The 13,791-nt window shown below is 41.2% G+C and overlaps 1 protein-coding gene across 1 annotated transcript in view; it reads right to left on the minus strand.

The window, feature by feature from the left end:
• The window catches only part of HPSE (heparanase), a 50,604-nt gene extending 40,416 nt beyond the window's left edge, over positions 1-10,188 (minus strand). Inside the window, exons 1-3 of the mRNA XM_072624026.1 lie at positions 9,837-10,188; positions 5,381-5,526; positions 3,058-3,183 (exon numbers count right to left, since the gene is read on the minus strand). Coding sequence (XP_072480127.1) covers positions 3,058-3,183; positions 5,381-5,526; positions 9,837-10,069 — 505 coding nt within the window. The 5' untranslated portion in view covers positions 10,070-10,188. The remainder of the gene's footprint in view (positions 1-3,057; positions 3,184-5,380; positions 5,527-9,836) is intronic.
• Between the last annotated feature and the right edge of the window lie 3,603 nt (positions 10,189-13,791).

The raw sequence follows: 13,791 nt of genomic DNA on the forward strand, positions 1-13,791 counted from the left end.
CTGATCTGCATTGGTGGAGGGTGAGTCCATCACAGGCCCAGATGCCTCCCATTCCAAAAACTAATCTGTTTTTAGCCTCATGTTTAATTTCATGTAAACAACACTACAGTAGGAAAGTTGGGGGGGGAGGGGAGTCTCTTCATCTGCTATTAACTTTAAGTGAGGAATCAAGCCTTTTCACAAACCAAAGTTAAAATATTTGAACACTGCCTAAAACATAGGAATCTACATTATTTCCTCTTAACTAGTGCCCTGGAAACCTCCATCATAAACCACATTTATTCAACAACAACCTTTAGGTGCCTACTGCCCACACAGCATTACAATAGGTTGTTATTGTATTCGTCCTTCCTTGCTGAAGAAGACCATGCCTCACTTCTCCTCTGGAGTCATCTGAATTCAGTGACTAGATATTCATCAGGATGACTGGAGATGACCCAGGATGCAATAGGAGACTGAATGGGCACTACCTCACCCTAAGTGAGTTCCTGAATTACAATAGGTACTAGGGATAAGGATGGGGAACACAAAGGTATTTAGGTAAGACCCTATCAGTCCCTATCCTCATGGAGCTGGGATACAAATAATGATAATGTGCAATGTTATCTAACAGGGACATTATAGAATTGGGAAAATACCAGGCTGAGAGGGATCTGATCAGAATTCACTTCCTGTCATTATTCTCTAAGTAAAATCCCATTGTAAGGATTTTAATACTATTGATTTCAATTTTTAATACTACTGACTTTAATACTACCATTTTAATACTACTGATAATTAAAATCCCAAATTGGGTCTGGAGCTGGCTGGACCTATTTTACAGCAATAGAAGCTCTTGCAAGACTCCGACAGAGTTTTTCATTATAGTTGTGTTTTTGGGGCTGTATGAGAGGAACTTCTAGAACACATCAATACTGTCCTAAAGAACTTGGAGGTCTAGAGATGGTTCAAGTACCATCTCTGCCACATACTAAAGACAACTAAACTTGGACAAGTCACTGAGATCTGTCTCAATTTCTTCATTTGTAACATAATAGGCATTTTTTCTTGCAACTGATACAATGAAATAGGGATAATGACACATTTCTAGTCACACAATATTGAGAGCACCAATTGAAATAAGATTTCCTGTAAGTATAAACAGTACATAATTGTATGCTACAGGTCCAATCCTCTGATTTCTAAAGGGAAACATTTCCCCTTTGGACCTTGCAAGTAAAGAAAATCTATGGCATTAGCAATACATCAACCCCTTCATTTTATGGAGAATTTGAAAAACAGAAAAATTAAAAGCATTATATAGCCAACAACATAGTTTAAATGCTCTTCTTTTATGGACAAATTAATATTCATTTTGGTTATTGTGGATGCAGTGTGGACAGCCAGCATTAATGACGTGTTGTCTTCAGGAGGAAATAGACTCTTCTTAGTCTGAAGCATTAATATCTCATTAAAAAAAAAGATTCTCTGAAACATACTAGAGAATGTCCCACTCTTAAAGCCTCCTTGCTTTAACCATCATCCCATGGCATAGATTCTAAGGATACTAATATCTTTAGATCATAGATCAAGAGCTGGAAAACCATCTAGTTCCACCATTCATTTTACAAATGAGGATGTTGAGGTCCAAAAAGATCAGGGAGAAATACACTGACATCAAGGAGGGCATAGAAGGAAAGAAAAGGGAAGGACTTGGATCCAAGGGAAGGGGTGCCCATCAATCGGAGAATGACCGAACAATTTGTAAAACATGAACGTAATGGAATAGTACTAAAGATGAAAGAGAAGATGGCAGAGGCCCTTGTGTGGTGGGAACGGATACACCTAAGTGAGTGGAAGTAGGAAAACAATTCCTCCAAGGGTAATGCTGGGGTAAAGAAGAGCAACTTGGAAATATGTAAAAACTCCGATCAATACAATGACTGGCCATGTCTCCAGAGGACTTCTGATTAAGCATGTTGTCCTCCAGAAAGAGAGATAATGGAGTCAAGGAGCAGAAGGAGACAGGCACTGTGTGGGTTCAGTTTGCTTGGTTGTACTTATCTGATGCAAGTTTTATTTTTTTCTTTCTCCCACTTTTTTAGTTAGGGAGAGAGAGAGTTAACAATACCGATAAAAAAATAGTGCCATTGAAACATTTGAATTGCAACATTAAAAATGCACTGGAAACTTAGGAGAAAGCACAGAAAAGCAGTATAGTGTTGAAAGTGATACGTGCACTTTATTACATATTTTTAAAAATGTGGAATGAAACAGAGATTTTGTTTCATATATAGTCCTCTTTTTGTGTTCTGATATATATGTATATATATACATATATACATATGTGTACACATACATATATATCAAAAGGCTTTCTTTTTTGGTGATTAATTTAAAATAAAAATAATTTTTTAAAAAATACAGGTTTTTAAAAAATGTAATTTTAATAAAAATGCTGGATGCCCCAAACAGGCAGAATGGAAAGGCCATTTCTCCCCAATTCCTTGTGTTTTATATTAATGAAATCTTCTGTTGACAAAGAAGACCAATTGTGGGGATAAGAATATCATGTCAAAATGACACTAATATAAAATGTTATCTTAATTATGGACAAATGACTTTTTTCAGCAATTCTACTATTTGTTATTTGTTATGTTCACTTTGCAAATCAAACTTATGGAATATGAGTAATTCCAGGTTAGCTGGAATGTTAATTACTTGGGTGAGTCCCACATTTGCAAAATCCTGGGTAATTTAAGGCATAGAAGAAGCAAAAAAGAAACCAGTTTGGTGGGAGAACATTTCTGGTTTGATCCAAGACTCTCCAACCCTTTGACTAATGCATGCTTACCCAATGAAGTCCATTAGTCAGCATCCTGTCTCATCCCCCTGGACTTACTTCCCAAAGGCCTCCTATGGCCATCCAGCAGTTCCAGAGGTGAAGAATGACTAATAGTAGGGGCCTCCCTTGCAGAATCGATTGTGTAGATTTCAGGCTTATGCTGGCTGCTTAATCCTAGAAAGCTCATTGCTTCTGAGACCATAATACCCTAGCAAACACCTTGCATTTCTTACTTGTGAACGTGCCGTTTTGGAACTTGTTCTGTTGTTGCTCTTTGAGTAGTAGCACCTCCTGGATGGGCCATTCCAATTCCAACTGGCCCTTCACAGCAGAAGGGATGGGACCCAAGCTGCAAGTATCTACAGTGGGAGAAAAAGTTTGGAGTTAGCTTTGATACTTTTCAGATATTATGGGATCTATGAAAGACAGCTATGTAGTGTGGTTGCTAAAGGATCAAACCTGTAATCAGGAAGACCTGAGTTTGAATCCTGCCCCAGATATATACTAGCTATGTGACTCTGGGTAAGTCACTTGCCATTAGTTTCTTCATTTATGAAATGGGGATAATGTTATCCCCTATGGAAACAACTATGTGGCAAGTGAATAGAGCTCTGGGTCTGGAGTCAGGAAGACTCATCTTCCTCAGACACTTACTTTCCTATATGATCCTGGGCAAGTCACTTAGCATTGTTTGCCTCAGTTGCCTCATCTGTCAAATGAGCTGGAGAAGGAAATGGCAAACCGCTCCAATATCTTTACCAAGAAAACCCCAAGTGGAGTCAAGAAGACATGACTAAACCACGACAGTAACATAAAGAGATTGAAGGTTGGCAAAGTTCTTTATTATCTCATTTGATCCTCACAAGAAACCTGTGAGGTAAGTGCTAGCATTAGGCCCACTTAACAGATGAATTCAAACAATTTGTCCAGACCCACAGAGTTAGTGAGCAAGCACCAGGGGTAGAATTCAAAGTCAGAACTCCAAGGCTCCATCCACTGCACTACTTTCTTTCAAAAGAAAACCATTGTCAAATTCTTCCTGTGCATGTGTCTGCTCTCTCCTGAATCTCATGCTGCTGGGGCAGGGTGACAGTGGAGATGAGAGAAGGGTGGGGATGTGAGGAAAACTGACATTTTCTTTTAAAGTTGGTACATTTCTTGGTGTCAAAGATGTGAACAGGGTAAAAGAGTCCCCCCACTTCAGGCTCCCCATTAGATTGTGATGCTTATCCCAAGACAGAAAAGAAGTGAAGGGAATAAATAAGTTATATAGTACCTACTACACGCCAAACACTTTTATAAATATCACATTTGATCCTCACAATAACACTGAGAAGTAGGTGCTGTTATTGTCCTCATTTTACAGTTAAGGAAACTGAGGCAAACAAAGGTTAAGTGACTTTCCCAGGGTCACACAGTAAATATGTCAGGTGAGATTTGAATTCAGGTCTTCCTGACTCCAGGTCCAGCCCTTTATTAGCTGTGCCACCAGCTGCCTGCAGTCACGTGCAACCAGAAGTAGCTGACATTCAGATGACTTCTTGTCATCCAAGCTGCATAGTCTGGTCCTTTGGCTACCAGCCCAGATCCCTGGGACCAGAACAGTATAAATAGTGCCCCTGACATCAGCACAAGCAGCAAGAGGAGAACACCCAGGATTTCTTGATGAATAAAAGACAGATTTTTCTATGTAAAGTAACAAAAAGTATTTTTTCCACAGTATTTTTTTTAGGGGAGTCAATTAGCCAGAATTATTTTGTGTTTGACTGATAGGGAAAGTGCTAATACAATCATTCACTTTTTTAAACATTAAAATTTTTTTTTTCCAAATCATTCTTCACTTCCTCATAGCTGGTCCCATTTTCTATGTTCCCAATCTTCCTAACCACTTCTTGAGAAAAAGGCTAAGGTACTTACTTAAATGAACTTATGAAAACATTTAAAATAAATATTTATCTCAAACATATTTCGATGTGAATTCTCCCACTGATCCTTTAGTGAAGGTAATTTGGCAATGGACACACTTGTGAAGTAGAAATACAGTACTTGGCACCTTCATTTTGATTACACCTTAAAAAAGACATGCTGTTGGCCTTTGTAAGAGCAAACATGCATAAAATTCTATTTTGTGTATCTTAAACTTTTAATAATTCCCACTTTCAACCCATTCCCACTTTTATGCCTTCTCTAAGCAAACATCATTCTCACACCTGTATTGCACTGTTAAGAAGCTGCACCATGAATAGCCTTTGACACATACCATGGTGTACCTTCTAGAGTTGGAAAAATTAGCAAAGGATGCAAGAGAATGGGTGGCATTTCCCACTTGGTTCCAGGCTTTTGCAATAGGTCAAGACAAGGTATTCCCATTACAATATGTAATTGTAATATATAATATTATACAATATGTAATAAGTGCAATATGTATTATATAATATGCTACTGTCCCTGTTTTTCCAAATGAAACAAAAACACAACAAACCACAAGGCGGACACAGGACTAACTCAAAAAGATGCAACCATACATTAAAATAATGTCATCTTTTTAAAAATCACCTGGGTTGATTTGAGCTTCCCAGTAACTTCTTTCCTCAAAGGTTGATTCCTTCTTTGGGTCAAAGATCAGGAAGTCAGTCTTGGTGCCACCAAATCTCAAGTAGGCAGGAGATAAGCCTTTGGCTAAGGTTCGAAGCCTTTGGGAACTGGGAAACAGGATTTCCTCAAATAAGTAAAAAGTACATTTTCACTGAGAAAATCTGGTTGATGGGTCAATGGAGTTGTTTTCAGTTGTTAGTTAATAAAAATGTAGTTTCTGCAGATCCAGTAATAGAAATGGAGAATTATAGAATCTGGGAGTTGGAAAGGATCTCAGCAGCCAGCTCCACCAACCCATACAGGAAAGAATCCCCTCTATAAGATCGACTCTAACATACCTAACAAATGATCATTCACCTATGGCTCTAAGATCTCCAAGAAAGAGAAAGCCACCACCTCTCAGAGAAGCTCATTGCATTCTTGGACAGCTTTAATTGCTAGGGAGATTTTTCCTGACATCAGTTCCAAATTTACCCTCTGGGACCAAACTGAATTTGAATCCCTCTTTATTATGACAATTCATCAAATACTCAAAGACAGTTATTAAATTCTTGGTTTTTCATCCTCTAGATTACATACCCTCCATTCTTTCAACTGATTGATCCTCCTATGACAAAGGCTTAAGGCTCTTCAACCTCTTGGTATATGTTCTCCAGTTCATTAATGTCCTTCTTTAAACTATGGTGCCCAGAATTCAATACAATATTCCATATGTAGGCTGACTAGTCCAAAGTATAGAGGGACTTGCACCTCCTTCTTCCCAGAAAGTGAAGTCCTTCTTTATGCATCCCTTAATGTTATATGGTCCTATTAACTTTGTTGGCTACTCTATCACATTGTTAACTCAGAATTTGGAGTCCACTAAAACCCTCAGATCTTTTTCAAACCTACTGCTTTCTAATCCTGCCTCCTGCTGTTACACATATGAAGTTGTTTTTTTGAATCTGAATATAACTTTACATTTATCTCTTTTGAATTTTATCATATTTGATTCAGTTCAAATGCTCTGTCAAGACCATTTTGCTTCCTGACTTTGTCACCCACTGTTAGTTTTGTCTTCCAGCTTTGTGTCATCTGAAAATACAATAAAGATACCATTTTAAACTGCCCTGGGTTTAGTCAGATGTAGTGGGAGGGAGAAAGATTGGGGTATAAATCTTCTACATGAGAACTTTTCTGATCACATTAATTGAGAAAGAGCAGGGCACAGTGGACAAAGAGTTGGCTTCTGGGACAGCTACATGGTATAGTGGTTAGAGCACTAGACCTGAAGTCAGGAGGACCTGAGTTCAAATATGACCTTAGACACATACCAGCTGTGTGACTCTGGGCATGTCACTTAGCTCTGATTGACTCCCCATCCCCAAAGAGAAAGAGATGCCCTCCTTGTCAGAAAGACCTGAATTCAAATCCCATCTTTGCTGGCTATGTGACCCTAGGGAAGTCACTTAACCCTTTTGAAAAGGGAAATAAGGTTAGTCTAACCTGACCTGATCTGGGCTCCTTCATGAAACTTATGGCTCTTTGTAATGACTACTTCTCTTTCTAGATATGTGCTACCCATCTCTTGAATGATCCATTTGAGAATTTCCCAAGGAGTCAAATTCAAGCTCACTCATTTGTACACTTGAGATTCTCCTCCCTCATCTTTGAAAATTGGGAAGACATTTGCCCATTTCCACTTTTGTAGCACCTCTCCTGTTTTCCTTGATTACCAACCATGGTTCAGCCACTGCGTTGGCCACTTCTTTCAGTATCAGAAGATGTGTGTGTGTGTGTGTGTGTGTGTGTGTGTGTGTGTGTGTGTGTGTGTGTTTCTTCTGAGCCAGGTGATTTGGATTCATCAAGGAGAGGTAGATGCTCTTGCACTGTCTCCTTACTTTTCTTACATATCAGCTTCCTGTTGTTTCTGTTCTGTCATTTCCATAAAGTTTTTTCTCTTTTGCAGAGAAACCAGAACCTGAACAAATGAACAGTTCTGCCTTCTTTGTGTGCTCATGTCCTATTCCTTCTTTGCTTTGTCTTTTTCCTCCCAACATAATTTAAAAAATAAAAAACCACCCTACTTTTGTTGGATTTAACTTCTCTGTTGTCATTTAACAATCCCATTGATTCCTTGACTCCCATGACAGTATGTCCTCTAATTTCCTGATTGTAACTAAAGGTATTATTAATTGTAGTCAATATTAAAATGACAGCAGAAAAAAACATTTTTTCTTTTAAAATTTCTTGTTCCTTCATTATGGCAGGAGGGGAAAATGATGGGATATAGGTCTTGCTATATTGTTCTTCAGTCATGTCTGACTCTTCATGACCCTATTTAGGGTTTCCTTGGTGGAGATATGGAGTGATTTGCTATTTCCTTCTCTAGCCCATTTTACAGAGGAGGAAACTCAGGCAAATAGGATTAAGTGATTTGCCCAGGGCCACACAGCCAGTAAGTGTCTGAGGCCAAATTTGAACGAAGGGAGAAGAGTCTTCCTGATTCCAAGGCCAATGCTCTATTCACTGCAACACACCTAGCTGCCCCTTTCTACATTAGGCCTTTTTTACGTCTCCTCAGCTGCTAGTGCCTCTCATCCCTGAAATTAAATTGGACTTATTTTGTCCAGGCTTCCACATGAACATGCTGATTAATAGAATGTAAACTCCTTAAAGGCAGAGACTGTTTGGTCATTTTTCTCCTCCCTGCTTTTATTTCCACCAAAGGCTCCCACAAGATCTGGTATTTCCATGAATATATTACATCAAAAAGTACTGTTAACCTGTAAAAGAAAGTTCTTATTACATTGACAGCTGAGAAGAGGATGAACTGGAGTAAGTAGAGACTTGTGGCAAGGGACTCCCCCCAAACATCAGGCTATTGAAATTGTCCAGGCTTGAGGTGATGAGGATGGTGGCAGAATCAGAGGAGAAAAGGGGCCATGTAGGAGATATTGTAAAAGTAGAATTGATAGAATTTGGCAACAGATTGATGTGAGAGGGTGAAGAGTAGAGGACAGCACCTGTTGAAGGTCTGAGTGACTGTGAAGACATTGGTATCTTTCTTGCAGCAGCTGTTTGTCTTTCATTTTTAAAGAGGACCATGACATCAGGGGGGTCATGCCATGACATGCAAGTGGACATGCAAGTATTTTTATTAGATCAAAGGGTATGGACACTTTTATAGCCCTTTAGGCATAGTTCCAAATTACACAAGAAGAAAATTTTACAGCATTCAGAAGATTACGAGTGATAACTTTAATTAATGTAATAACACGTCTAGCGAAACTTGCCTAGCCAACGTACCTTCAGAAGCATCAAATAAGTAACCTTAAACACTGAAGAAGTAACTGTTGTACATACTCAGCAGATTCATGTAGCTTTGAGAAATCCATATAACTGTGCTATCTGGCAAGTTGGTTAGACTCATTGAGATTCAGTTTATTTAGCAGTAAAATGAGGGGATTGGATTAAGTTATCTCTGTTGATATCTTTAATAGTAATATAGAAGAAGGGAAGGTTTTGAAGGTAAGATCATGAGTTCAATTTTGTATATGTGATGTTTAAGTCTAAAAGTGAATCTGCTTACCAAGAACTCAACTGGAAAGTCCCCATTCATGCAGGCAGTAACTCACTCACTTCACTTTTTCACTTTATGATGGTGATGTCATTTTGATCCTTTTTGAAGATGAAGTACAACAACCAACCAACCAACTCAACAATTATTGATTAAGCAATTCCTTCATGTAAAGCACAGCGTTAGGCATTGGAAATAACCAATGTTCCTTCTGGCCAGTCATTTTCCTCTGGGGAAAGGAGGATGAGTGAGGAAAGCTGGTCACTAACTGAGGCTAGTCCCTTCCGTTGTTTCATTGATTGCTACATCTTTAGTGCTGGAGATCTTCTAGGTTATGTTTGTGTGTGTGTGACAGAGAGAGTGTGTGTGTGCATGTATGTGTGTGTGTTGGACCCTTTTGGTAGTATGGTGAAACTTATGGAGTCTATCTCTGAATAAGGTTTTTAAATAATTGAAAGAAATGCCAAATTTCAGTTAGAGAACAGTAAAAATAAAGATGTATTCTTCCCCATCCAAGTCCACAGACTTCGTGAAATTTATCCAGAAACCCATTGGGGGGAGGGGTCCATGGACCCCAGGTTAAGAACATCTGTGGTAGGACAACTCTTTCCTTCACATTAAAAAGAAAAGGCAACACAGCGTGGGTGATCTCGCCTAGGACATTAAAGTTAGTCAGAAAGTACCTAGAAACTCGATTGGAGAGCAAAGCTGTTGCTGATTGAAAAAGAAAAAAACAAGTACTTACTTGTGGGGAGAGCAGAGGACTGTTCAGGTGTCAAAAAGGAAAGGAGAGAGGAAACCAGGAGAAAACTGACAGTAAAGGGGAGGAAAGGGGACCGGTGAATGTCAGCCACTTACCCCAGGAAGGTGATGTATCTGGGGTCTGTAACCAGGTTGGCGTCGATGGTGATAGAGAGGAAAGCCAGGCTCACCTCCTGCACCTGGACGACGGTGCGCAGGTCGAGCTTCAAGACTTCGCGAGGCAGCTCCGTCACCGCCAGGGGGCTCCCTGAAAGTGGCCGGGGGAGCCCCAGCAGATGCAGCATGAACATGAGGAGCCGCATCACAGACACACAGTCGCCGGGATGCATCTCAGGCTCTGGGAGCCGCTCCAGAGCAGCAGCGACTCAGCACCGGGAACCTGAACAGCGCCTCCTCCTCCGGATCCTATTCCTTCTCTTTTTACCCCTTTCCCCTCCTCCCCAGATTCCCTCTTCCCTTTATCCCTCCTCCATACTCCTTGTTCTCTCCCTCCCTCCTCCTCTTCCTCCTCCCCGCTCCTCCCCCTCCTGCTCCTCTCCCCCCTTCTTTCCTTTACTCCCTCTCTCCCTCCTCCCTTCTTCACCTCCTCCCTTCCCTTTTTTCCCTCCCTCTTTCCCCCTCCTACCTGAACCACAGCCACATCCCACTCCCACCCACTTCCTCTACCTCCTAGAGTCCCACCCCCTTCTATCACTTACTCCCATTTCCTTTTGGGTTTGGCCTGAGTTCTGTGCTGTCCTGTTAACAAACGAAACCAACCACTCCCGCCTGTGTGTCTGTTCTGCCAGCCTAAGCCGACACCCTTCTGGCAGAGGATAGCCTGGGTACATAGAGCCAAGTCGGCCGTAGGGTGCATTTTGAGAAAGGCTCAAGGTGGGAGGAGGTGAGCCAGGGCAGGTGAAGTTACCCTCTGATTTGGGGGCCAGTGCTCCAGTCACTGAATCACCCTGCCAACGCTGTGGTACCTCAAAGAAATGGAATACCACAGAGCCATTAATATGATAAATAGAAGAACATTAAGAGATTTGGGAATACTGATATGAAATAATGAAGAGTGAGGAGACCACAGTCAGAATAACGTGCGCACAGAATGCAAGTGGATTTTTTTTTTTTTTTGCTTGGCTTCCGCTTGGCACAGAGCCTGTTACATTGTAAGTACTTTATAAATGCTTGTTGACTGACTGGCAGGTATGTGCAAAGTTAATATGGAGGTGAGTGAACAGATAACAGAAGGAGACAGGGAGAGAATAACTAATAATTTTTTAGGCACATATTGTCCATGTTGTTAAGTCCTTTCCCCCTCTTTGCAACCCCATTTGGGGTTTTCTTGGCAAAGATACTAGAGTGGTTTGCCATTTCCTTCTTCAGCTCATTTTACAGATGAACAAACTGAGGCAACCAGAGCTAAGTGACTTGCCCAGGGTCACACAGCTAGTGTCTCAGACTGGGTTTGAACTCAGGTCTTGTTGACTCCAGGCTAGGTGTTCTAATCATTCTCCTACCTAGCTCCCCATAGTAGCCAAGGAAGTTCATTTTTAAGTATTGTCTTTGTTGTTGTTCTTGAGTTGTGTCCAACTGTTCTTGAGCCCATGGACCATACCATGCCGATACTGTCCATGGGGTTTTCTTGGCAAACACACTGGAGTGGTTTGCCATTTCCTTCTCCAAGTAGATTAAGGCAAACAGAGGTTAAGTGACTTGCCCAGGGTCGTACAGCTAGTAAGAGTCTGCAGTTGGATTTGAACTCAGGTAGCAGCAGCAGCTGCAGCAACAATAACTTCCTGACTCCAAGTCTAGAGTTGTGTCCACAGATTCACCTAACTGCCCCATCAGTTCCACAGAGACAGCATAAAAGAGGAGTCCCCTAGAAATTTCAGGTGGAAAAAGATCAGTGGGGGGTGAGGCAGATAGGGATTGATGAACTGAGCAGGTGAATTAGGAGTCAGCTGTGTGACTTGGCAGCCAAAAACAGCTAATGCTCTTTTCTTTGACACACAACTCATTGCTGAGCTAAGTTAGCAGAAACAGGAAAACAAGGTCAGTGGCAAAAGACAAGAAAACAATCAAAACCAAATGACACCACCGCTGAGCTGCTCTCCAAGAGACTTTCAGAAATCCCCACAGCAGCTAGCGCCCTCCCTTCCCATCTCCCTGGGATCCACTTCCTTGGGTTTAGTTGGGTTTCTTCTGTCTTTCTTCTGTATTAATGAGAAGCAGCCTAGAGAATGTCTAAAAAGCTGTCCTACCAGCAGTGGAGAGAGCTGCCTTGAGAGGTGGTAGGTTCCTTGTCTGTACTGGAATGCATTTTTGCTTATTGTTAATATAATTTTGCTTCTTAATGGGAAGATCTTTCCCATCCATTGATGAACCTGCCCATCAAGGGGAGTTTGATTAGGGAAGATTAATAGGAAGGCCTGCACCTTTTGTTCATTTTCTAATGAGGTTCTGGTTCTCAAGGGTTGTGATGCCCCCTGGCTATAAAAAAATGTATAAATACTCTGAGGTGAGGTTTTACTTTGAGACTTAGTTTTTGGAAGAAGCTTTGTGTGCCAGATGAGACTCTGGGAAGCCACTAAGGAGCCCCTCATTTTGAAAACCCAGATGTTGGTGCTTCCCTCTCTGGTAACCCTGTATGTATGGTCAGGCAGTTGCATCTGTCTATTGAATTGCGATCTATGTATTGTTTCCTGTCAGGCAGTTTGGAAGGACTGTCTGTTGATTTAGATTTCTCTGTATTTTCTCTGAAGTTCAGGATGCTGAATTTTTCTCCTGACCTAAGTGAATGATACATGTGCTTGATTAAAGTGATTGTTAACCCCTCAAAAGTTGCCTTTCCTTGTAGAGGTGCAGACCTAAGAACCTGTGATAGCAGGCCCCCCTGTGAATATCAGGGTGCTTACTGTTACATCCTCCAAAGAGGTCTTCAGGTGGTGATCAGGCACCTGTATGTCAGGAACATTGTGGGATTTTGTAAAATAGGGAATAGTTAAAGAGGGAAGTTCTTCCTGGCATTAAATCTAAGGTGACCTCTACCATTTCCATCCATTGCTAATAGTTTTGTTCTCTGGGGCCACACAGATCTAATCTAATCCTTCCTGTATGTGATAGCGCTTCAAATGCTTGGACATAGTTATCTCAGGCAATGAGGTGGCCCAGTGGATAGGTTCAGAAAGTCCTAAGTCCAAAATTTGACCTCATACTCTTGCTATGTGACTCTGGACTAGTAATTTAGCCTTTTAGACCCAGTTTCCTCATCTGTAAAATGGGGGTAATAATAGTTATGTCCCAGGGTTGTGAGAAGCAAATGAGGTAATACTTGTAAAGGCCTAGCACAATACCTGGCATATAGCAGGTGCTTAATAAAGGACCTTTCTCCCTCCTGTGGGGGCCATCTCCAGTCATTCTGATCTATACTTGGCCATTGGACCCAGATGGCTCCAAAGGAGAAAGTGAAGCTAGTGACTTTGCACAGTCTTCCCTCACTTAAATCCAATTAACTTGCAAGTCAAGCTGTCATCTCCCTGATGCCATGTTCCTCTTTGAGAATAAAGGACAGACAACAGCCTGTGAGTATTATGGGTTGCCCGACTGGGGACCCAATTGGCCAGTTCTCCTCACCTCCTTTTCCCTCTCCTCCCCTCTCTCTGGTGGAGGGAATGATCCAAGGATGAGGTTAGGCTGGGCACAATTGGCTATATGATGGGGGGCAAGGGATTCAAGAGGGGAGGACAGTGAAGAATTGAATTGGTCAAGATGGGGAAAAGAAGAGAGGGTAGCAAAATAAGGGGAGATGAGGTCAAAGGATTGGAGATCATAGTGCAGATGAACAGTAAGGTTTTGTAAGGGAAGGCAGAGGGAAAGATGAAAAGCCAATAGATTATGATTGGACAAAGGGATTTTAGAATTTATGAACATAGAAGTGGTAGTACATTTGTGGGTTATGGCAAGATCAAGGCTATAACCATCTTTGTGTGTGGCTGAGGTGGGGTGGAAGTGAGAAGTGAGGAGGTTGAGGAAGTGAGCATTTAGGGTATTTGGGGGAAAGTTAATA

This window comes from Notamacropus eugenii, chromosome 7, assembly GCF_028372415.1.
Source record: "Notamacropus eugenii isolate mMacEug1 chromosome 7, mMacEug1.pri_v2, whole genome shotgun sequence".
In the NCBI taxonomy this organism is placed as follows: domain Eukaryota; kingdom Metazoa; phylum Chordata; class Mammalia; order Diprotodontia; family Macropodidae; genus Notamacropus; species Notamacropus eugenii.